Source organism: Lithobates pipiens, unplaced genomic scaffold, assembly GCF_037356315.1.
Source record: "Lithobates pipiens isolate NorthernLeopardFrog02 unplaced genomic scaffold, aLitPip1_a1.2 Scaffold_1, whole genome shotgun sequence".
NCBI classification, from domain to species: Eukaryota; Metazoa; Chordata; class Amphibia; order Anura; family Ranidae; genus Lithobates; species Lithobates pipiens.
The window spans coordinates 237,369,834-237,396,247 of NW_027507685.1; the positions used below are offsets into that span (position 1 = coordinate 237,369,834).

The window sequence follows — 26,414 nt, forward strand, 5'->3', positions numbered from 1 at the left end:
GGCACTGATGGGCACTGAGAGGTGGCACTGATAGGCAGCACTGAGAGGTGGCACTGATAGTGCCCATCAATGCTGCCTATCAGTGCCACCTCTCAGTGCCCATCAGTGCTGCCTATCGGTGCCACCTCTCAGTGCCCATCGGTGCCTCCCAGTGTAGCCTATCAGTGCCCATCAGTGCTGCCTGAGAGGTAGCACTGATAGGCAGCACTGATAGGTAACACTGATGAGGAGGCACTGATGGGCACTGATTTGGGCAATGGTGGGACGTCACAGATAATCAAGACACTGATAATCGGTACCCTGATTATCAGTGGCGATGTCCCTTAACATAAGCTGGTTAATGCCTTTCTTCTTCGCTGCTCACACTGTCAGCACGAGGAAAAAAAAGTTAATAAGCAGCTTATGTTGATATCCTGTGATCAGCTGTCAGTGGATGAAAGCTTATCACGTGGTAAAGGGCCACACGGGGGTGCACGGTTTGCTGCCTCTGAATGCACAGCCAGCACGGTGCACATCTAACAGTCCAGATTCATGTGCCAAAGGCACCCTCCAACAGGGCCCTTCCACAATCATTTCTACTAGCAGCCCTGATGAAGGGGGAGTATTTAGTCCCCCGAAACACAATAGCATTTTTGTATTGCTGAAACTCCAAATAGAATACAAATATACTTACCTCATTGGATACCGAGCGCTCCTTTACTCTTTTTTCTTCTACTAAATATGCAGGGGGCGCGTGGGCAGCGTGATCACGGGAAGATGTCAATGGATACCCTTCCAGCAAACTATAGCTGTCTTTCAGCTATAGCCCAGGTAGGAAGTAGTTAAAATATATTCTAAACCCCAACTATCTGAACTACAAAGCCAGACCCCTGTATGTAGTGAGGAGAGTGGGAGATGTATGTAGTAGAGATCAGGTGAGCAGTCTTGCGTGACAATGTTCCTCCTCTACATACACAGTGCAGTAACTGAGTGTTATCACCCTAGAATGGGAAATGAGCCATTGGCAAGGTCACAAGCTAAAAAATAAAGGAGAAAAAAGCTATAAAAAAACAGGAAACTAATGCGGCCAGTACATATAAGGACTGGTAAGCTGCACTATATTACATTTTATTTGTTAGTTTTAGGTACGTTTTAACAAATATTTTCTCTACATCCCCTCTCCTCTGTGCCCCTTTAAACAATTACGTTCCTCTTCCTTCTTCCTCATCATAAACGCATTTACCTTGAACACTTTCAGGTTGGTTTCTCTCGTCCCACTATAAATGTTCACAGAGAACTTCCCTTTACATCACTTCAATTCTCATATCACGGCCGGATCCTTTCTGTTACAGCTCCAAGTTACATTATTCACAGGTAATCCAATGTATTTTAATTTAATGTAACTTAATTTATTGTTATTCCTGGTTACAATGTCAATAATTTGATATTTTATTTCATTTTTTTTTATCAGTTTCTAGCCTAATCTGATCTTAGTATTTAATTATGATTTTGTCATTTTGATTTTAAAAGGCTCTTTTATAATATATAAATATTTTTATAGTATACAGTATATTTACATGCCATTTTTTTAATCACTGCTATGTTATTTTAACCACTTCAGTTCTGGAAGATTACCCCCCCCCCCCTTCATGACCAGGCCATTTTTTGCAATACGGCACTGCGTTTGTCTAACTGACAATTGCGTGGTCGAGCAACGCTGTACCCAAATAAAATTGATGTCCCCTTTTCCAACAAATAGAGCTTTATTTTGGTGGTATTTTTTTTTTTTTTAATACAAACGTTTTTTATTAGGTGAGAAACAAAATACACAGTAATGCACATATATACGACTTGCAGTAGCGTTGTACAACGTTACAATAAAGCTCAGACGTAGTAAAGCAAGACAGTATCAAGAGAAAACAAAAAAAAGCACTATAAATTTTGGTCTATCATACATTTCCAGCAGTGAGACTGTGCTTAACAGCTCTAGAAGTACTGTACCAAGGCATCCAAGGTAACTGTGTAGGTTGACATAATAACAAACTAAATTTTAAAATAATAACAACTGACCGTAGCAAAGAAAAAAAAATCCAACATTCTTATACTTCAGCCCTGTAGCGGCTAGTATTCGCCCAATTTCGAATGATGGAGGATGTGTAGAGATTTGGTGGACTAGATAACCAGGTCAGGGTCCGGGAGACTGTCATGCCCCGGGAACGGGGTTCAGGACCAGCTTACATTTAGAGATCCTCCCGAGGAAGGAGGGGAGGAAGTACCATCCCCTCAGACCCCGAGCCGATCGGCCATTTGGCCCACTTGGCGGTGTGTATGTGCATAGAGTCCAGGAGTGTATGGATCCGTTCCATAAGACGGATAGATAGATAGATAGACTCCATCCTCCGAAGAACCTGAGACCAGGGAATCGAGGGTGAGCGCCAATGCAGCGCCACCGCCCATTGAATGGCACTGAACAATGTATTAATTAACCTCTGGGAGGATCGGGTAGTCCCCGGGAGTGAGGCAAATAGTAGACAGTGTGTAGCTGTCAATTCAACGTTAGCCCCTATGATGGTGGCAACCAAGGTCGAGGCTTGATCCCAGACAGGTTGAAGTAGGGGACAGCTCCAAAATGTATGGAGCAATGTGCCAGACTCAGGACAGCCCCTAAAGCACCTGTCGGGGACCGAAGGATAAAACTTATGGACCCTCACCGGGGTGAGGTACCATCGTGTGTGTAATTTCACTACGGTGTCCTTGATCGCCATGGAACGGGAACATCTATGCATATTCAGGAGCATGTCCTGCCACTCCTCCAGGGAGAATTCGGTGGACAGATCCGCTTCCCACAATCCCATGGCTCTAGATTTCTCAGGTAACTGAGCTTCTATTAGGTGTTTGTATATGGTAGAAATAGTGCCTCTGTCTCTAGAGTGTCGATAGCATAGAGATTCAAATTGCATATTAGAGTGGTCTCTAGCTACGCTATAGTGTGTTTGAAAGAAATGGCGAATTTGTAGATATTTAAAGAACTCCCCCCTCAGAATCTCGTGACTCCTTTGGAGCTGCGAGAAGGAGGTAAAGCGTAAGCTATCATTGCAGAGAGCTCGCAGGGTGACCAACGATTTTTGAACCCACCAGCTAAAAGAGCTGGGGGACTCAAATGCCAGGGGAAACCTCTTATCCCCTAGTAAGGAGGCCAACCGGGGTCTGCTTGGGCGTAATCTAAATTTAGAGTGATATAGTGACCACAGAAAAAGGGAGCGGCTGACAATAGTGTTTAGGGGGGCTAGGACCCCCGGTCTCATCTCCCCCTGCCACAAGATACCCGGGAGAAAATACGGGCGTATGGACTGGGTTTCAAAGATCAACCATGGCACCCCAAGATTAGGGGCGTGCCATTGAGCCGTTTGGGCCAACCTCGCTGCCAGGTAATATAACCAAATATCCGGTAAACCCAGTCCACCCTGGGGCAGGGGTCGATGCAACAGGAGCTTCCCAAACCTGGGTCTCTTATTCTGCCATATAAAGGCATTAATGTCTCGTTGCAACAACGTAAGGGCTCGGCGTGGGACATACAAGGGAAGGGCTCTAAAAAAATTAAGTAATTTGGGCAAAATAGACATTTTAACAGCGACCACCCTACCCATCAAGGGGATATGATATGTGGACCACAGTTTCAGCCATCTCCTAACTGCAGAAAAGGCCACCGGAAAATTAGCATTATAGGTGTCTGATAGAGTAGTGGCAAGGTGAATCCCGAGATAATTCAATGTATGCTTAGATACTAGGAGACCAAATGTGTTTTGGAGATGTAAGATTTCGGGGGTGGGGGGGGTGAAATTAATAGGGAGGGCCGAACATTTAGCTAGGTTCACTGCCAATCCTGAAAGCTTCTGAAAGGAATTGAGGTTTTCAATAAGGTTGGGTAATGAAATTAAAGGATTGGGTAAGAACAGGAGGACATCGTCCGCATAGAGACTAAGCTTGTATTCCCCTTCTCCCTTCAAGTACCCACCTATATTCGGGTTAGCAATAAGTGCCCTGGCTAGGGGTTCTAAGGCCAGGGCAAAAACTAATGGGGACAGGGGACAACCCTGCCTGGTGCCCCTGCCCAACGGGAAGAGATCAGAGGAACAGCCCGGGATTTTTACTCTAGTTTGAGGGTTCTGATATAGAGCTTTAAATCCGTGCACAAAAGCACCCGTAAACCCAAATTTGGATAAAACTTTGTCAAGGTAAGGCCATAAAACGCTATCAAACGCTTTATGTATATCCAATCCCAGGATCAAGACTTTCTGGGAATAAAGGTTGGCGTCCTGTATAACATTCAAGGCCAATCTAATGTTGTCCGTGATTTGCCTGTTGGGGATAAATCCCGTTTGTTCCGGGCCGACCAGGGTACAAATGATAGGGGCTAGTCTATTTGCTAACAATTTTCCTAAAATTTTGATATCGTTATTTAATACTGAAATGGGCCTATAATTTTGGGGCATGGTGTGATCCTTATTCGGTTTGGGGATCAACGTCATATTGGCGTGTAGAATTTCATCCGGGAGAGTATGACCTTGCAAAATCTGGTTAAAAATTTTCGTCAATTTAGGGGCCAGGATCTGGGAAAATTTTTTGTAATATAATGAGGTGTAACCGTCCGGGCCTGGGGCCGTGGAGGATTTAAGGGTTTTCATAGTGGTTATAACCTCTTGTTCGGAGAAGGGGGCATTCAGGGCCTGAAGTTGTGAATCCGATAGGGATGGAAGGCTCACAGAATCCAACCACTGGTCAATATCTGGGGTGACAGGTTGGGAAGGAGGGGATAACAACTTCTGGTAAAATGTTTTGAAAATTTGAAGTACTTCTGTGGGGTGAGTGACTATGTGACCTGAATCATTTCTTAATTTATAAACATGGGAAGGTTGTAAGGACTGATGAAGTTTGCGAGAGAACATACTAGAGGCCGTATTACTATGCAAAAGGAATTTAGCTTTAGACCAACGCAATGCCTTCTCAGTATGATCCGATAGAATCGTGTCTAACTCGGCCCTCTTTTGGTTGATTAACTGCATGGTGTCTAGCGAATGTGAAACTGAGTGGGATTGATATAATTTTTGTAATTCACGGGTAAGGGAACGGATCTACTCACCTCTCTGCCTTTTTTTGGTGACTGCGATTTCAATCAGGTGGCCCCGAAGGACTGCTTTATGAGCCGTCCAAAGTATTTGAGGGGAGATATCCTCTGTGTCATTAATGTGGAAGTAATCCTCTAGGATGCCCACAACGCGAGTGTAAATCTCTGGGTCCGTCAATAATGAGTCATTCAGCCTCCAGGAGGCCGTAGTAGGGGAAAGGCCAATGTGGGAGGTGTGAAATGAAACCACCTGGTGATCAGACCAGGGACATGGATGTATAGATGCGAGAGCCGAGTTAGCCAGTAATATGGGGGAAGTGTATATGTAATCTAATCTAGCGTAGCTATCGTGGGGGTGGGAATAATGAGTATATTCCCTGGTACCAATATTCAGTGCCCTCCATGTATCGATAAGTTGCAATCTATCTAACGATCGACTAAGTAACTTCGGGAAGGCTTTAGCACAGTGAGTTGGTTTACTGCGGTCTAACGAAGGGTTGGCCACTAAATTAAAATCTCCCCCTACAATCAAATGGGGGGAGATATATCTGTCTAAGATTCGTAGAAATTGTTGATAAAAAGTACCTTGCGCAGAGTTTGGAGCATACAAATTAGCTACAGTCACCGCCTTACCCTGTATCAACCCTTGTAGCACAATGAACCTACTATGTGGGTCTTTATATACATGGGAAGGTTCAAACTGTAAAGTATTATGAATAAAGATCGCAACTCCCCTGGCTCTGGACTCAAAGGTGGTATAGTAGTGTAATTTATACGACTTGTCAAAAAATTTAGGACAAGACGTAGAGGAGAAGTGGGTCTCCTGTAAAAGTATAATATCTGCGCCCATACGCTTATATTGGCGGAAAGCCTTCCTTCTCTTTTGAGGTGAGTTGAAGCCCCTCACATTATGGGAGATAATCTGGAGACCCATGTTATCCGGTGCATAGGCACGCTATTCTATAGACCCTACCAATGAGGCTTTGTACCCCATGCCAGAGTCCAGTGCCCAGGGAGCCACTCCTACACACATTAAGATAGAGCATTATCAGAAGGTGGTCAAAGCCAACTTTCCACCAATTAGAGAAGTCAAAAACAGAAAACGAAGCTATCCATATATCAGGGCAAGCATTACGGTCAGCATAACCTAAAAACATATAAACAGAAACAAAAACAAAATAACTGTGGAGTCTGGGTGGAAAATCCACCCAGACCAATAGAGTATACACCTGGGGCCCTATGGCCCCTACATCCACCTGCTCCATTCACTCCCGTCAACTATTTTGGTGGTATTTTATCACTTCTGCGGTTTCCATTTTTTGCGCTATAACAAAAAATCTATATTTATATTTTTATACTTTCTGCTATAAAACATATCCAAGAAAACAATTTAAGAAATATAATAATAACGGTAAAAAAAAAAAATCCTAATAAGTGCATATTGATTGGTTAATTTCTATTTATTTATACGTTTTTTACTAGTAATGGTGGGGATCAGTGACTAAGGCTTGATTCACACCTATGGCATTTTTTGTGCTTTTTGCATTTTGCAGATTTGCTCTACAGAACATGTTCCATAGGAAACCATGGTAAATGGGTTGTAGTGCAAATCTGCAAAATGCAAAAAGCACTAAAAATGCACAGGTGTGAATTAAGCCTTATAGAGGGACTGCGATATTGCGGCGGCCATTTGGACACTAACTGACACTTTTGACACTTTTTGGGGACCAGTGACACCAATACAGTGATCATTGCTAACAATATGCACTGTTACTCTACTAATGGCACTGGCTGGGAAGGAGTTAACATCAGGGGGTGATCAAAGGGTTAACTGTGTGCCTAGCCAGTGTTTTACTGCAGACTGGGAGGTGCCTTTACTAGGAGAAGGCAAAGACCCATGTCCCTGGTATTTTTTTATTTTATTTAAATTTTATTAACTTTACATTATACAAAATATAAAATACTTTGTTTTAAAATTCTCATTCATAAAAATGCAGCAAAACACCTGATCCCAAAACATTGGCAAGCAGCGGAAAGCACAACGCTAAGAGAATGGGTTCAAATTGTAGGATTTACATATATATATAATATGGAAGAATTGTGTGATTATGAAGAAGATAGAATAGAAAATGTTTGAAATACTTGGAAAGGATGGAAAGAGTTTAAAAATACAAAGAAATACTCTGGGATAATGGGTATAAAGTTGTGTATAAAACAATGTAACAATCATAAAGTGATAAGTGCTGATAAAATAGAACGGAATGAAAACAATAATAATAGTCCAAAATATTGAGGAAAGTATGCACCATTTCATAAATCCACATAAGTAAGTCTCTTAGTAGCATAAACCACACAAAGGGCACTGAAACTCGTTCCCATAAGCAAAAAAGAACAATGAATGGAATCCCAATCTGGGCTCTCAGAACTCCCACCTCCACTCCTTAGTTATAATAATAAAGTATAAGTAAATGGCCCCCTGGTGGTCTAATAATTAGACCACCAGGGGGCCATTTACTTATACTTGATTATTATTATAACTAAGGAGTGGAGGTGAGAGTTCTAATTCAAATTTTTCCCATTAGACATCAATGTAAAGAGTATTCTTCCCACTGACCCCAATGTAAAGAGTATTCTTTCCACTGACCCCAATGTAAAGAGTATTCTTTCCACTGACAACCAATGTCAGGAGCATTGATCCCACTAGACATCAACATGAGGGACATTCTTCCCATTAGGCACCAATGTAAGGAGCATTCTAGAGGCGATTCAGTTCGCATTGTGCGCTATACAAAATATTTCATTCATTCATTCTATCCACTGACCACCAAAGTAAAGGACATTCTTCCCACTGATCACCAATGTAAAGGACATTCTTCCCACTGATCACCAATGTAAAGGGCATTCTTCCCACTGATCACAAAAGTAAAGGGCATTCTTCCTACTGATTATCAATGGAAAGGGCATTCTTCCCACTGATCACCAAAGTAAAGGGCATTCTTCCCACTGATCACCAATGTAAAGGGCATTCTTCCCACTAATCACCAATGTAAAGGGCATTCTTCCTACTGATCATCAATGTAAAGGGCATTCTTCCCACTGATCACAAAAGTAAAGGGCATTCTTCCTACTGATTATCAATGGAAAGGGCATTCTTCTCACTGATCACCAATGTAAAGGGCATTCTTCCTACTGATCACCAATGTAAAGGGCATTCTTCTCACTGATCACCAATGTAAAGGGCATTCTTCCTACTGATCACCAATGTAAAGGGCATTCTTCTCACTGATCACCAATGTAAAGGGCATTCTTCCTACTGGTCACCAATGTAAAGGGCATTCTTCCTACTGACCCCCAATTAATTGGTTTTAGAAAGGATCTCCTGAGATCTGAAAATTATTTCAAGGGATCTTCTGGGAAACTATTGAGGAAAGCTGGTCTAATATCTACTTTACTCTCAGATGACATTCCAGTACTGTTCTAGGGATCGGGGTCACTATTTCCCAAAATTTTAAAGAGAACCTTTCCCTTATTTTACTAAAATTCACATTAGCATGGATCTGCACTGCACATGCGCTAGATGGAACCCTTTTTCTAAAAACAGATGAATTTAATGCCAAACGGCGCATGAGATGAACCTCATGATGTCATGGGATCATCTTGCGCGTGTGCCTTAGGACTACAGTACATTGGGAGCTGGCCCAGGAAAGAATTTTCAAAATGGTGGCAGGGGCAAGGGGACTGGTAGCAGAGAGGCACCATGAATTGGTCAAAAAAAGAACAATAGGCATCATGGAGGTAGGTGTATTTTCTATAAAAGCAGAGGAGGGGGGTCCCCTTTAATATTCTCTATATTACACTTGTGGATCAGTTATTGTTTTTGAACATTCCTTTCTTCTGATAGAAATAATTGGATCTCCGTGTCCTGGTATCACCATGATTCTTTTTGCTGCCCTGTTGTTGGTGCTCTGTGCCGCTGTGAATGCTCAGGGTAAGTGCTCAATATTTTTTTTTCTTATATAGTAATCTGTTCTGAGAGTCTTGCTTCCTGAAACCCTGTTGTTGCTTGGTAATTTTTTTTTTACCTAAATAGGAAAAACATAGAATAGAACCTACCGGACTTTGTAGAACTCCCGCTGATGTCCCAACTCCCACCAAACGATCTTTGAAGTCTTTCAAAAGCCAAAACTATGTTTTATTCTTTGACATTTTCAATAGAGGGATGGGAAGTTAGTACCCTTGATAGGTTTTTATTGCTGTTTGTGCACCTATTGGAAAATCTTATGGTCATCCATTACTTCCCTTATAGTTTCATAGTTAGTTAGGTTGAATAAAGACACCAGTCCATCCAGTTCAACCTGAGTGAGTGTCTACAATTATCCCTATACATTATAAAAAAGGTAGTGCTAAAAACACAAATTCTCGCCGACCCCTATAGCACACTGCTCTGCGCTCCTGGGTGTTTAATTACAATATTAACTTAATGTGTCATCTTTCAAACAGCTGCTGCTTTAAAAGACAAGAATATATCATAAATACATAAAGCATGAAACAAAAAACTAGAAAGTCCACCGTTTCCCACAAAGGAGATAACTGGTGGTAAAAGGAGAGAGCTGCAATGGCATTCTGAAGGCTTATTGGTTTCATACGTTTGGTGAGTGCATTCCCATAGGGGGTCGGCCTTGGTACCACAAGTGGTGATTTGTATGGTGGAAGCTGGGTTTCAATCACAAACGCAGGTCGACTGAATAAAGCACCCTATCTTCTGAACACCGAACTGAACTCTTACGCATATTCTGAAAAAAAGTGTGCATGCGCTGCTATACATAAAAAGTGGACTTTCTAGTTTTTTGTTTCATGCTTTATGTATTTATGATATATCCCTATACATTGCACACTCATGTCGATCCCTATCCTCAAGGAGCCCACAATCCAAGGTCCCCATTCATATACTAGGGCCAATTTTGGCCAGAAGCCAATTAACCTACCTGCATGTCTTTGGATTTTGGGAGGAAACCGGAGTAAACTCACGCAGGCACAGGGAGAACATGCAAACTCCAGGCAGGTAGTCTCGTGGTTGGGATTTGAACCAGTGACCCTTCTTGCTGCTAGGTGAGAGTGCTAACCACTACACCACTGTGCTGCCCCATGATTATGATCACCATGATCCGATATATGGAGAATCTCTCCAAAAGGGACATGGAGAACAACAAGAAAAAAAAACTCACTACTTGTATTAGAATTGGGAAGGGTTAGAACTTTTGTGGGGTTTCTATGTTTGTCTCCGCTGAACAGATTTCCCATGTGCTCACTAGGATGAGAAATTAGAGAGGTTCATAAAGACATGGATGAGCAAGTTTGGGGTGGGGAAACTTAACTGGCCTGCACAGAGTCCTGACCTCAACTCGATAGAACACCTTTGGGTGATGAATTAGAGCGGAGACTGTGAGCCAGACCTTCTCATCTAAAATCAGTGCCTGACCTCACAAATGCGCTTCTGGAAGAATAGTCAAACATTTCCATAGACACACTCCTAAACCTTGTGGACGGCCTTCCCAGAAGAGTTGAAGCTGTTATAGCTGCAAACGGTGGGCCAACTCAATATTGAACCCTATGGACTAAGACTGGGATGCCATTAAATTTCATGTGTGTGTAAAGACAGGTGTTGCAATACTTTTGACAATATAGTGTATATTATATGGATCTAAAACATTAACACATAATGATAATTTTATTGAATGTAAGCTGCATTTTTTATGTATATGATTAATAAATTACTGAAAAGTAGGGATGAGCCCGATGTTCAAATCGAATGTAAGTTGGATGTTCGCCTGTTCATCGGATAGCAAACAATTTGGGGTGTTTGTGGCAAATTCAAAAGCCGCAGAACACCCTTTAAAAGTCTATTGGAGAAATAAACTAAGGCTTATATGCATGGTATTGTCATAAAAAGTGTTTGGGGACCCGGGTCCTGCCCCAGGGAACATGTATCAATGCAAAAAAGTTTTAAAAACTGTTGTTTTTTCGGGAGCAGTGATTTTAATAATTCCAATAAGTGAAATAATACTGAAATATTCCTTTAAATTTTGTACCTGGGGGGTGTCTATAGTATCCCACGTTTTTTTTTTCCCCTTCTTTTTCGGTCCATCAGCGGAGCAAGAGAAGAAAAAGAAGACTTTGTGGGACTTTTTATTTTTTAATAAAGGACTTGTCCCAAGCTGTGTCATGTCATTTTTACCATTTTCACAGTTTTTTTGTGAAATGGTAGGGGTACATTTGTACCCCGTTATCATTTCACACAGGGGAGAGGTCAAGATCTGGGGGTTCCTTTGTTAAAGGGGGCTTCCAGATTCCGATAAGGCCCCCCACCCACAGACCCCCACAACCACCGGGCAAGGGTTGTGGGGATGAGGCCCTTGTCCCCATCAACATGAGGACATGGTGTTTTGGGGGGGCTACCCCAAAGCACCTCCCCATGTTGAAGGCATGTGGCCTGATACGGTTCAGGGGGGGGGGGCGCTTCCTCCCCCCTCTTTTCCTGCAGCCTGCCATGTTGCGTGCTCAAAAAAGGGTCTGGTATGGATTTTTGGGGGACCCCTGCACCATTTAAAAAAAAAAAAGGCGCGGGGTTCTCATTAAAATCCATACCAGACCTGAAGGCTCTGGTATGTATTTTGAGGGGGACCCCCATGCTATTTTTTTTACATTTTGGTTTGGGGTTTTCTCTTAATATTCATACCCGACCCAAAGGGCCTAGTAAAGGACTGTGGGGGAATCCCATGCCGCTTTTTTTCAATGACTTTTATGTGTATTAGGACCGACAATTGATTTTAGCCCCGAGTACTTTTAAATTACTTTTTTTCCTTTATTATTTTGTGCAGGGACTGTTTACAGGCATACTATAGACACCTCCCAGGTATGAAATTTAAAGGAATATTACACTTTTATTTTTTCATCATTAAGCATTATTAAAATCACTGCTCCTGAAGAAACGGACGTTTTTAAAAAAAATTTTTTGCATTGATCCATGTCCCCTGAGGCAGGACCCAGGTCCCCAAATACTTTTTATGCCAATAACTTGCATATTAGCCTTTAAAATTAGCACTTTTGATTATTCATGTTCGTATCCCATAGACTTTAATGGTGTTCGTGTGTGCAAATTTTTTGCATGTTCGCTGCAAACCGAATCGGGGGGGGGGGGGGGGAATCGGGGTGTTTGGCTCATCCCTACTGAAAAACAACATTCCCTTTAAGAAATGATAAAAGCACAAAAACATGTGCATCGTGTTTGCCTCTTTTTTTTTTTTTTTTTTGGTAAAAAAGGCAGTAAAAGAAAAACTAAATTCTCAATGATTTGTCCTTCCTTTGCAAACTTCTTAAAGATCAGATTTCTAATAGCCATATCATTGTTCACAGTTTGTCCAACTGTTATAAGCCGGGCACAATGGGGAGGCAAGACCCCGACATGCAAAAAATTGTCTACTCCAGTCCCGGAAGTCATCATCCACCACACTGAAGCGCCCTTCTGCAACACCAGAGCTACGTGCAGCGCCCAAGCCAGGAACATACAGAACTATCACATTAATACCCAGAAATGGTGTGACATCGGATACAAGTGAGGAAGAAAATAAACATGCATTTGCCTTGTCAAGTAAAGCAGAATTAGACAATAGAAAAAAAAATGCAACTATGTTCACCTTGGCTCCAGAGATGCAACGTCCCGGAGCTCCCCGCCTGGCTGCTGATATCTTCAAAAGGCTGGTTTTCGGGTCTTGACCGTTTTCATTGGCTGGGCAGGGGTGGCGTCACTCCCACACGTGTGTGGGAGTTCAGTTAGATTCCATACTGTCTAATCTGTACAGTGAGTTGCGCGTGCGTTGCTTACTGTCCAAGGGCGGTCAGGAAGGTAAGCTTTAATGCAGAAGAGATCAAGCATGTCTCTTCTGCATTAAAATCCCTGCCATTTTTAATTTTTTGCCTAAAGTTCTTCTTTAAGTTTGAATGTTGTCTATTAGTAGGAAAGGGGAAAAGAAAATGTCTAGTTCTACATAATTTATTAAAGGAGAGCCTCTGTGTCACCAGGAGACATCAGAAGGCTCTCATTGGAGGAAAAGGATATGGTCTTCAGAACCCCTCATAGAACAGATGTTCCTCTACAGACAGCTTATAGGCAAGTACACTCCACTTGCTCCACTGAAGGTGGCACTTTTCCACAGCAGCACTGTAGTTGGAGATCAAGTCAGGAACATGGAACCTCTATGGTTTCCTGGGTCACAGGGAATCTTTCCAATGGGATACCGCCCCATGCGACTCTAGCAGCCATCTTGCTTCAGGCAGAGCTTATTTACCAAGTTTGGCTCTTTGGACACACTACGTGCGTCCAAAGAGTGACCCTTCAATCACAAGCTGATGGATGCAGTAGCAGCTGTCAGCTTGTGTGGGTATTTGTTTAGCCAACTCCCAGCTTGAAAGTAAAAGTGATGTGGTAGCTCAATAGCTGCTAATTACTTTTACAGAGCCAGCAGTGCGGTGTTTCCATCTCCTCCTGCCAGTGACCCCCTCTCCTCCCGTGGTTCTCAGGCTCTACTGCTCTTACCGGAGCCCATAGCTACCAACTATCCAATTTCGAGGCACTGTCCCTGATTAGGAGCAATGTCCCTCTGTCGCTCATTCCTCCTCATTTTGGTCTGATCTATATAGTTTTATATAAAATACACTTTATCTATCAAAAGTGCTAAACCTTTCATCTGATTTATAAATTGCTACATTTTTAAATTCCAAAAGCCAATATAAATGAATAGTAGTGGTAAAAAAAAAGCACTTGTGGGTTTAACCAATCTTGTTTTTTTGCACAATTCTCTTTTAAAGGGGCGTGGCAAGGGGTGTGTCCTATGCCTGCATACTTTTGCTGATAGGTGTCCCTCATTACCATCTCAAAAAAGGTTGGGAGTTATGCCGGAGCCCGGGAACACAACCACCGGCTAGGGGAGGGAGATCATTGTGAGACCGAGGCAAAACCAATCCCTGTAAAGCCACAGAAGGCGGTGGGTCCCACTGCTTGTAAAAGCAATCCAGTGGCTAAATAGCCTCAGTGCTAACTACCTTCCAGCAGATGGTGTAACGGTACACCAATACATCAGCACTTTCGGGAAGAGAAGTTAAAGGGAATACAGGACAATGTACCTGTTATCAGCAGAAGCAGATGGTAAATTGTTACCCTACTAGGGAAAAAAAGGACACGTTCTTTTAGCTCAAAAAAGTCTAAGCAACTTGAATATACTTTAATTTTGTTAGATTTTGTTGCACAGAAGCACAATATTCAGATTCTGGCATTCATCTTCCAATATTGCATTCACAGCTTCCTTATTGGTGAAGATGGCGTTGTGTATGAAGGTCGTGGTTGGACAACTATTGGTGCTCATGCTACACCTGCTAACCCCTTCTCTATCGGTATCGCCTTCTTTGGGTCCTTCACTAGTAAGTGGGTCAAACCCTCTAGGTGAATAGACTAAGGGGTCTATGTATAAAAAATATTTGCTGTGCAGATGTCTTCAACATTCGCACATGCACAATTAATTATTACTGTATCGTTTGATTATCTCCTGTGCTCATTAGCTCCATCCAACACCAGTTTGTTTATAGAAATCATCTTATTTTCCTTTTGCTACAAAAGTTGTTAATTTATTCATTAACGACTTCCCGCTCAGCCTATTGTCAAATGAAGGCTGGGTGGGACATTCGTTGTTCAGGGTGGACGTCAAATGATTTCCTCCCAGAATGCACCTCGCACTTAAAGGGGTGTTGCCACCAAAAAATAAAAAAGTGTTTAAAATTCTTAAAAAAAAAAAAAAAAAATTGGAAAAAAAATAATTGTTTACTCACCTCTAAATACCTGTTGCTAGGGGGTGCCTTGTAGTCTGCCTTCTTCCTTGCCCGGGCTGGTGACATCACTTCCCCTTGCGCTGCACAGTCATCTGGGACCTCTCACGTGTCCCAGATGACTGTGCGGCGTATGACGACGCCCTGCGCCACTCGGGCGTATTCGCAGTGGGTGCCCGGCTGTGTTCACAGCCGGGTGCCCACAGTACGAATGACGGCGCCGCGAGCGGAGCGGGGGAACGAGGGGGGGCTTCGTTCCCCCGCATTGCTGGACCCTGGGACAGGTAAGTGTCCGATTATTAAAAGTCAGCAGCTGCAGTATTTATAGCTGCTGACTTTTATTTTTTAAAAAAAATTTTTATTTTTTTAGGGGCACCCCACTTTAACATCTCCGGCTGTGTACCAGCCCGCTGCAGGTACCAGTCACAGCAGATCACATGACACTTGTAAACAATAGATGGCTTCTTTCATGCCATCCATTGTGTAGAATTTAGTTGCTAGCTGTGATCGGTCAAAGTGATCACATGGTACAGAGAGGGCCAATCACAGCCCATCTGTAGATGTGATTAGCTGTGGCCAGTCACAGCTAATCACAACAATACACACGGAATGAATCAGTTTCATTCAGTAAAAATGGTTGCTTATACCGGTGACATTCACTGCTATAAGCAATCATTATGCATAAAAATAAATAAAAATCCTGATTACTTCCCCAGAGTAGTACAGCATTGCCATGGTAATGCTGTATTACTCTAGTCACAGTGTGTTAAAAAAAAAATGTAAACAAAGTAAGAAAACAATTTTTTTAAGTTTTTTTATAAATTTTTTTTTTTTTACATACTGTCACCAGTTAGTGCCCCGATCACCATCACTGGTGACAGTATGCAAAACATTAAAAAAATGTGGAAAAAAAATTTTTTTTTTCCAAAAAATTGTGACAAAAAATTACAACTTCAAAAAACTCTCCATAACTCGTACTAAATACCTCGGAAAGTCTACTTTGCAAAAAAGGGGTAATTTGGGGGGTATTTGTACTGTCCTGGCATTTTATGGACCTCAAGAAATGAGTACATCAGAATTTATCAATTTATGATATACCGTATATTCCATAGTTTGTGGACTCTATAACTTTTCTACAGACTAAATAATATACACTGATTTGGGTTATTTTCACAAAACAAATGTAGCAGGATACATTTTGGCCTAAATCTATGAAGAAATAAAACTTTCCAAATAAATAATCTAACAGAAACAAAGAAAAACTTGGTTTTTTTTTCTATGTTTTTTTTATTTATCTAGCAAAAAATAAAAACCCAGTGGAGGTTTATGCTATGTTTCCACTATTGCGTAATTTTGCCATGATTTTTTTGCCGCGACTTGAAGCAATGCCTGTCTATGGACCTCAAGTCGCATCAAAGTGGGACCAAAGTAGTGCAGGGACTACTTTGAAGTCTCTGCTTCTTGAAGTCACACAGATATAAACGGTACTCATTGGAAATCATGGGGTACGACTTGTCATGTGACTTTATAGTCCCAAATCACATGAAAAGTTGCACTAGTGGAAACCTAGCCTAAATATCACCAAAAGAAACCTCTATTTGTGTGAAAAAATGATAAAAATTCCATATGGGTACGGTGTTGCATGTCTGCGCAATTGTCATTCAAATTGTAACAGCGCTGAAAGCTGAAAATTAGGCCTGGGCAGGAAGGGGGTGAAAGTGCCCGGTATTGAAGTGGTTAAACACCGATTACTTTCTTTGTCTACCCAATACAGATCGTGTTCCCAACAATGCAGCCCTGAATGCAGCCAAACAGCTTATTGCTTGTGGGGTGGCCAAGAACTTCATCAAAAGCAATTATGTCTTGAAGGGACACCGAAACGTGATGAGCACAAGCTGTCCCGGAAATCAACTCTACAACCTCATTACTGGATGGCCCCACTTTAAAGCTTGAGGTGGATCGATAATATTTCCTTTCACTCGGGGAGGGGGGGTTCAATATCTTCTTAGTTCTTTCCATAGAGGCAATGAGGAAAACAAGAGTTGAAATTTTGATGTATTTATCAAAAAATATCCTATACAGTCCATGATTACCATGATTACCATTCCATAATCTTAAATGAATCAACATTAAAAATATGCCTTAAAATCATTTCCATACCTGTAAGCCATTATCCTGCAACTGATGCCTGCCCCAAAACCTCCTAAGGCCCCTTTCACACGAGAGGTCCGACTGGGTCCGACTTTCCGTTTCTCAGCCCGACCCGATTGGACCCTCCATTCTCCTTTATAGGCAGTTGGATGTAAATGGACCTGTGCCCATTTACACCCGGCTAGGCTACCTCCGAGTCTGATCTGAGATGGCAAAAAAAAAGGGGAGATCCGTTCCCCTCCATCTGGCCGAAATGGATTGGAGGGCAGTCGGGTGTAAATGGACAGCCGGCCTGTTTACATCCAGTTGCCCATACAGCAGAGCAGGCTGTGTCCATGTCCTCTTTGCATAAGCGAGAGTGGACATGGACCTGTCCGTTCAGCTCAACAGGGGATCTCCTGCTGAGCAAAACCGGATCTGGCCTGTGTGAATGGGGCCTAACAGTTTTCCGAGCTCCCGCCTGTGTTCTTTCTTATGCCACGTACACACGATCAGACTTTCTGACAACAAAACCGTGAAATTTTGTTCAAAGGTTTTGGCTCAAACTTGTCTTGCATACACACGGTCACACAAATGTTGGGCAACAATTACAAACATATTGACGTACCAGACGTATGTGATATCTCCATTACGAACGCTAGTTTTACAAGACTGATCGCTTCTGGCTCGTCCTTGATTCCGAGCATGCGTGTTTGTACGTTGGACTTTTGTCTGACGAACTTGTGTACACACAATCGGAAAGTCCGACAACACACATTTGTTGACGGAAAATTTTATAACATGCTAGCCAACATTTGTCCGACAACAATTGTCCAATAGAGCATACACACGGTCGGACTTACCGCCAACAAGCTCACATCCAACATTTCCTGTCGGAAAATCCAATCGTGTGTACGGGGCTTAAGACAGATAAGCCAGTAGGACAAGCGGCCTCTATCAGTACATGAGTAAGTGCCATGCTTCTCACATGGGCAGTGCGCTGTCTCTCCTGACTCATCTACAGCAAAAGGAGAGCGCACTGCACATGTGCGGGGCACGGGAGAGGGATGATGTTTGCTCCTGTACCAGTAGGGGCTGCTGATCTGAAGACAGAACAGAGCTGAGAAATCTATAAAGCTGGTTATACACTATTAAAATTTCATGTAGCACCCTCCAGTGTGCTGCTAGTGTTAGTGTAGGCAAATTTAAGCTTATGACTAATGCAAGTTATGTGAGTCTGAAATTGGGTCGGGTCACTGCAGGTCAGGCTGGATGGCTTCACAGATGCAGGTCTCTGGTACCTCCCCCCCCCCCCCCCCGCATCTGTAAGCTTGTAGAAGTTTCTGGAAGTTAGTGGGAGGAGGACAGGAGGTCCTAATCTACATACTTGAGGGAGTCTGACCAATCCTCAGGCAAAATGTCCTGGCAGGGTGGATGGACCAGCCCTTAACCACTTGCCGATGATGCTATATCAAAATTACTGCTACAGCGCAGTCAGCCAGTTCTGGGATGGCATCATATGATGCCCTCATGTGATTGCATCCTCTGCGCGCCTCCTGCGGCAAGCACCCGTGTCCTTCAGAGACAACTGATCACAGATCGGGGTAAAGAGCCAATCACAGCTCTTTAGAACGTGATCAGCTATGTTAAATTACAGCTGATCACGATGTAAACACACTTGCCGGTAATCGGCATTCCTTTCCTCACACACTGTCACAGCAGGAGGAGAAGACAGGGCTGGCAACCGGCTAGTGGTGAAGGGGACATCTGCACTGATAATTAGGGCACTGATCATCACTGTCCTGATTATCAGTGCAGCCCCAACAGTGCCCATCAATGCTGTCTATCAGTGCCAATCAATGATGCTAATCAGTGCCTGCTCGACTATTAGTGTCCTTCAGTGTTGCCTATTAGTGCCCATCAGTGCCACATATCAGTGCAGTCTCTTCAGTGACCACCAGTGCTGCCTCATCAGTGCCCATTAGTGCAACATATCAGTGCCCATCAGTGCTGTAAATCAGTGCCACATATCAGTGCCAATCAACGATGCCTACCAGCATCTCCTTATCAGTGCCCATCAGTTCCGCCTATCAGTGGACCCTATCAGTGCCCATCTGTGCAGCCTATTAGTGCCCATCAACGCACATCAGTGAAGGAGAAAAATTACCTGTTTGCAAAATTATATTAAATAAAAACCTTTTTTCTATCAAAATGTATGGTCTTTTTTCATTTGCTTAACAAAAAATAAAAAAAGTGGTGATGATGAAAAAAAAAATTGTAAAAATGTCATATGGGTACAGTGTTGCATGACCGCACAATTGTCATTCAAAGTGCGACAGTAGGCAAGTGGTTAAATATGGTGGGGCCATTCTAGAAAGAGAGTCAGGTGGAAGATGGAGTGCCTAGGAGTCTGTCGGTGGCCTTGGAGGGAACCCTGGGTCTGGGGGGGGGACTCTGTTTTCAGGCTAGGCTTAGGCTGGCTTCCGATGATCCTTTCCGAAGAATGGTTTGAGAAAGAATCTTGCCTAAAGAGCAGCAGGAAGCACAGAGGACAGCGTGAGTACATCAGCACACCCAAAGATTCACAATGGGAGAGACTTCCACATGTGGCAAGTAGCTTTCAGAAGGACAGCGCTGTGCCTAACCCTTCTATCCCTTGCCCAGGGAGATCTTCAGAGCAGTTCTGAGGTCTGGTAGACAAGCATCCAGAAGCGTTGGTGGTCCCTGCAAGCAGTGGAGCTGAAAGCAGTTCTACAGAGGAGAGGCGATATCCCTGCATGTGGTTTTGCAATATTTTGTGATATCTTCCAAAGGGGACTTTTGCTTCTGATCCTTAAAGTGGTTGTAAACCCTTACAAACCACTTTGACCTACAGGTAAGCCTAGATTAAGGCTTACCTGTAGGTCCAAGAAATATCTCCTAAACCTGCACGGTTTAGGAGATATTTGCCGAAAGACGCGCACCGCTGTCTACGGCGCGGGAGTGATGTCATCGTGGCTTTGTCGAATGACAGCGGCGGAGCAGCGAGACCCACCGAGAAGATGGATGCGCCGGACTAAAGGGGACAGAGGTGACTTCGCTGGCTCCTGTGTCAGGTAAGTGACACATAATGGACTACTATGCGATGCATAGTAGTCCATTATGCTTTACCTTTGCAGGGAATCAAAGAGGAAGTAAACCCATCAGGGTTCACTTCCTCTTTAAAGACTGATTATGTCTAGAAAGGAGAACAGTCCAGGACCTTTTCTCTGTACATAGGAAGGAAGTTGTCCCTATCTGTTTGAGTCAAGTTGGGCATCCCATAACCTCCCCCTGCCCCGTACAAGTCGCTATTCCTAATAAAAACAACCAAAACAAGCCAGGGACTGATTTCTTGTGTCCAGTTGTATGTACAAAATGCGTGTTGCCTGGCTATGCAGAAATAGGGGAGCCAGTTACCAGCAGCCCTTGCAGGGGTAGTGCTACATTCATTCCAAATTTTTTGTTTAAAGCGGAGGTCCACCCTAAAGTGGACCTTCCGCTCATCGGAACCCTCCCCCCCTCCGGCGCCACAATTGGCACCTTTCAGGGGGGAGGGGGGTGCAGATACCTGTTCAGTACAGGTATCTGCACCCACTTCCGGGATAGCTCTCTGCGGAAAGGGGCGTAGATTACGCCCCTTTCCGAAAGTCCCCCGCTGCTTGCTGGGAAACACACAGATCCCAGAGGCAGCGGGTCCATCCTTATTGAGCAGCGCGACTCGCGCACGCGCAGTAGGGAACCGGGAAATGAAGCCGAAAGGCTCCACTTCCTGATTCCCATACCCAAGATGGCGGCGGCAGCACCCGAGAGACGATCGAGAGATCGGCTTCGGGTGCCGACATCGCGGGCGCGCTGGACAGGTAAGTGTCACTATTTTAAAAGTCAGCAGCTGCAGTATTTTTAGCTGCTGGCTTTTAAAAGTGTCCTGTGTCCCGGCGGACTCCCGCTTTAAGGAACTTTTGTTCCGTTTCCTAACTATTAGCGGGTTCAATTTGACATTCATTTTCAATTCAAGTTATGAGAAAATACGAAGTAGGATGAATTTTTTTTTTTCAAAAGAACACATTTTTATCAGCGATTGTTGATTTTAATCGGGGCATTACATCCAAATGGTTAATGAAGCACCCTCCCTGATAGGCTGCTACGTTTGGTTAGGAAAATTTAGTTCTGTGGCTCTCGAGTACAGGCATACCCCACTTTTAAGTACCTAATAGAGTTTATTTACTAAAGCTGTAAAGTGCAAAATCAGGCTCATTTCTGCATAGAAACCAATGAGCTTCTAACCCCAGCTTGTTCAATTAAGCTTTTGTAATAAAACCTGGAATCTCATTGGTTTCTATGCAGAAGTGAGCCTGATTTTGCATTTTACATGTTATACTTATACTTATAGTATACTTATGTTACTGTTATAGGGAAAGACGATCAGTGATGTCACATGCCAAGCCACGCCCCCAACAGTAAAAAAAACACACACGTCACACATAACCCCTCTTCACCCCCTAGTGGTTAACTCCTTCACTGCCAGTGTCATTTACACAGGAATCAGTGCATTTAAATAGCTGTGACAAGGGTCCCAAAAATGTGTAAAAAATGTCCGATGTGTCCGCCGTAATGTCGCAGTCATAATAAAAATCGCTGATCGCCGCCATTACTAGTAAAAAAAAAATAATAATAATAAAAATGTTATAAAACTATCCCCTATATTGTAAACGCTATAACATTTGCACAAACCAATCAATAATCGCTAATTGGGATTTTTTTTACCAAAAATATGTAGAAGAATACGTATCGGCCTAAACTGTGAAAAAATATGTTTTTTTAAATATTTTTTGGGGATATTTATTATAGCAAAAAGTAAAAAATATTGCATTCTTTTTCAAAATTGTCGCTCTATTTTTTGTTTATAGCGCAAAAAATAAAAACCGCACGGGTGATAAAATACCACCAAAGTAAAGCTCTATTTGTGGGAAAAAAAGGACGCCAATTTTGTTTGGGAGCCACGTCGCAATTGTCAGTTAAAGCCTGGTCCTTTGGCTGCAAATTGGTCCGGGGCTTAAGTGGTTAAATAACAAATAGTGGCCAAATATATATATATATATATAAAATGCGTGCAAAACAATCTGAGTTCAGCTGTCCTTTTTCAAGTGAATATATCACCTTATAAATAAATTTCAGAAAATAAAAAAGTTTGGCACTAACTCCAAAACCGTATATCAATGACAACTCAATGGGGTTGATTTACTTAAGTCACTTTAGTAAAGTGCAGTTGCACTGTGCAAGTGCAAAATATGTATAGGTAAATAACTCCCACGCTGTCAAAAAAGAACTATGGTACACTGCAGCAAACACCTTGTAAACTGATCCTAGGCAGAAAATGGGTGAATAAATAAATGATAGTGTTGCACTGTGTAAGTGCAAATGTGTGCCAGAGAACTAATTAAAATAATAAGTGGAAATTAACATAGGCAAAACTTGCTCAGAACAAATGACTGAATAAAGTGATTAAAATAATGACTGATTATAAAACATATATTATAAATCAAGTCAATATAAAACAGGTGAAACAAAGTGATAAAAGTCCAGTGTGCACAACCAAATAAACACTGAAAAGGCTGCAATCGACATAAAGTGGGTGGTAGAATCAAATTAGCAGCCTGAATATTTATGTAGCCCCCACCCAATCCCTGAGGAGGCGGGCCCAGATGATGGTTGGGAAGTGAATAAATAATTTGAAGCCTCAAAGAGCAGTATTCTTTCCCAGAAGGAGAGGTTCCACCCAGAAGGGCTGCTGCCCATCCTGGCAGTCCAGCTGAAGATCCTGCTAGTCTCATTGAGCCCCTGCCATCAGAAGTTAAGAGTCTCAAGAGTCCCCCACCCTCCCTTACATCACAGTGCACTGCCCTTGGTTTGTGCTGCTGCCAGAAAGAAGTTGGGGTGGAGATGAAAAGCAGAAAGTGAAGGGTCTAGAGGAGGACCAGAGGAGGGGTGGAGTCAGCTGCCAGAGTCTTCTGAATGCTGACACCGGAGGGAGGCAGAGACGAGGGGGCGCTGCAGCAGCACAAAGAAATGCAGGATCTGTAGGAGGAGTTTTGTCCTCCTATTTGCTGAGATGGGGAGGTGGAAAAGACAAGCCTCTCCATGGCTGCACAGAGAAGCACATGATTTGACAGGGGAGTTGTGTCCTCTTCTCTGCTGCTGACTGCTGGGGCAAGGTGGGGGGAGAGACGAGGGGGTGCCGCAGCTGCAAAAGAGATATGAGGTCCACATGAAACAGCCTGGTGGGTCGAATTCGGCCTATGGGCCTTGTGCTTGACACATGTGCCCTAGACTGTTTACTGAGCCAGAAGAGCGAATGTTGCTGTTTGCATGGCTGCTGCTACTCTAGTGTGAGAAGACAAAATATTTAAAGACTAATGTAGCTTGGCATGCAAATTGCCGTCATCCCTGTATATATAAAAAATTGTAAATACCTCAAAATTTTGATTTTTAAGGCAATTTAAAACGAAAAAACTGTATATTATTTAACTGCTTGTCGACCAGCCGCCGCAGTTTTACTGCGGGAGAATGGCACGGCTGGGCGAAACGACGTTACCTTACGTTGGTTCGCCTTTTTGGCCACTAGGGACGCGCCCGCAGGGTGTGCCCAGAGCTGATGCGAGTGCCCACTGGGCACGATGACCTCCAGGAACTCGTGATGGCTGGTGACAGAGCGAGAACTGGGATCTGTGTGTATAAACACACAAATCCCGGTTCTTGCAGGGGAGTAGAGACAGATCGTGTGTTCATACTAAGTATGAACACCAATCTCTCTCTCCTCCTAGACAGTCCCACCCCCCCTACAGTAAGAACACACCTAGGGAACACAGTTAACCCCTTGATCGCCCCCTAGTGTTTACCCCTTCCCTGCCAGTGACATTTATATATTTTTATAGCACTGATCGCTGTACAATTGTCAATGGCCCCACAAATGTGTCAAAAGTGTCCAATTTGTCTGCCACAATATCGAAGTCCCGATAAAAAAATAGTAGATCGTCTCCATTACTAGTAGAACATTTTTAAAAATAATAAAAAAAAATAATAGAAATGCCATAAATCTATCCCCTATTTTGTAGGCACTATAACTTTTGCGCAACCCAATCAATATACGATTATTGTGATTTTTTATTACCAAAAAATATGTAGAAGAATACATATTGGCCTAAACTGAGGGAAAAAAATTGAAAAAGTGCAAAATATTGTGTTTTTTTTTCAAAATTGTCACTCTTTTTTTGTTCTTAAATATAAAAACCACAGAGATGATTAAATACCACCAATTTGTGGAAAAAAAAAGGACATCAAATTTGTTTGGGTACAACGTCACATGACCGCGCAATTGTCAGTTAAAACGACGCAGTGCCATATTGCAAAAAATGGCCTGGTCATTGAAAAGCCAAATCTTCCAGGGCTGAAGTGGTTAAAAAAGTTTATTTGCACATAAATTCAACGTAATTTAAAAATTCCAAAATTTGGAAGCAATACAAAAACATATGAATGTATTATAACATTGCACAAATAATCGTCCTGAAGTGGTTTGGTAGGTTTCCCAACCACTTGCGAATACATAATTCATGCATGTTACAGATGGTGATGGGTAGTGGGGACATCCAACGCGTTTTGAAATGTGTATAAACAATATTCTTCTTCAGGGACTAATGCCACTTCTGAAAATACAGAATATAAATGCAATTTAGAATCCAAATAAACAAATCTCGTACAAGGCATTTTCAAAGTATCAAGTAACAAACCTATATCTCTTATTATATTACTGGAAAAGGCACTCCTTCAATAAGAATGGGGATCATGAATGTCTGCATATGTAATTGTAGCACTGACCCCCGAAGGAGCTGCTGGTTTGATTTGGGCCGGAACTCTGCTAATAAACCCCACTAACTTGCCTCAATCCCCTTGACACAGCTGTGGTGGAATACAATACAGTACAAAATAATATAACACAATATACCTGTATTGTCCTCTCAGGATCCACTGGCTGCACCTGCTGGGAGAAAACAATACTCCACACAACGGGGTACTTAACCAAAGTATATTTTACTGTATATATTGGTAAACAGGTGATTACAGCAATTCTTCTGTCATCCCAACATAGAATGACAGGACAATGAATTTTGATAAAACAGTTATAAGCAATATATATATATATATATATATATATATATATATATATATATATATATATATATATATATAGATTGTAATGTTCGGGGGACCAGGTAGATCGCAGGACACAGGCTTTGCTCACAACAAAGGGTTTATTAAACTAAAATCGTTTTACAGCAGCCAAAAACACAAAGGAAAAAGTTTTTAGTCTCACCGACTTGCACAGTTCAGAATAGCTGTCTCTATCCAAACAGAGCTTGATCTTGCTGGCAGGTAGCTTCCCCTGCCAGGAGCCTTCCAAACAGGACACTGCTGTCCACTTCAGTTGCTGTAACCCAGAACAAACACCAAACACCATCCACCATGTGTTCTCCACTCCTCCACCACCCGTCTACAACTTCCTGTCTTGCTTTTTAAAGACACTGCCTTAACAGGTGGGTTAATCAATTGTATTCCCTTAAAGAGAGCACAACCCAAACAGAGGGGAAATATAGCGTCCTTCCAGGACCCAGCCACGGCGTCCATTACAAGATATATATATATATAGATATAGATATATATCTATATATATATATATATATATATATATATATATATATGAGCTCCCCCTACTTGTATAGCTATACGTTAGATCTCACTTAACCTCCCTGGCGGTATGATTCAGTCTGGAATAAGGTGCTGAAAGCGGTACAATTATTTTGCATGGAAATCTGGCTTTTATTTTGTAGTCCTGTAATTCTTAGGAATAACGCTCTTAAATCTGTTGAAACCAGAGTCTAGCAGACATCCCGGGTATGATAACGTTTATAATATAATAAAGAATAATAAAAATTATTCAATAATGTAATCAAATCCTAAAACACTGAAAAAGGGACACGTTTTGGTTGCTATGGACAATCTCCAAATTTCAGCCATAAAAAACAGTATTTATAATATAAAAGTGCATGCAGGGCACTGCACAGACCACTAGGGACAAAGGGGGTGTGTATTTTTTAATGCAGCACTGTAACCTGTAAGATTACAGTGCTGTGTGTGTTTTGTGTGTTTTTACTTTTTTGAATTTGCCGCCGTTCTCCGCTCCCGTGCGCCGTAACGCCGCAGGGAACGGAGCTCGGCGGCATTCGGCACT

At 42.5% G+C, this 26,414-nt stretch overlaps 1 protein-coding gene across 1 annotated transcript; it reads left to right on the top strand.

Annotated features, from left to right (window-relative positions):
• The first annotated feature begins 1,219 nt into the window (after positions 1 to 1,219).
• On the top strand, positions 1,220 to 19,322 carry LOC143985697 (peptidoglycan recognition protein 1-like). Its single transcript, XM_077484740.1, has 5 exons — positions 1,220 to 1,353; positions 9,006 to 9,092; positions 12,518 to 12,716; positions 14,460 to 14,578; positions 16,755 to 19,322. Exons 1-5 carry the CDS (start codon positions 1,263 to 1,265, stop codon positions 16,931 to 16,933), a joined length of 675 nt encoding a protein of 224 aa, XP_077340866.1. The 5' UTR covers positions 1,220 to 1,262; the 3' UTR covers positions 16,934 to 19,322.
• The last annotated feature ends 7,092 nt before the right edge of the window (positions 19,323 to 26,414 follow it).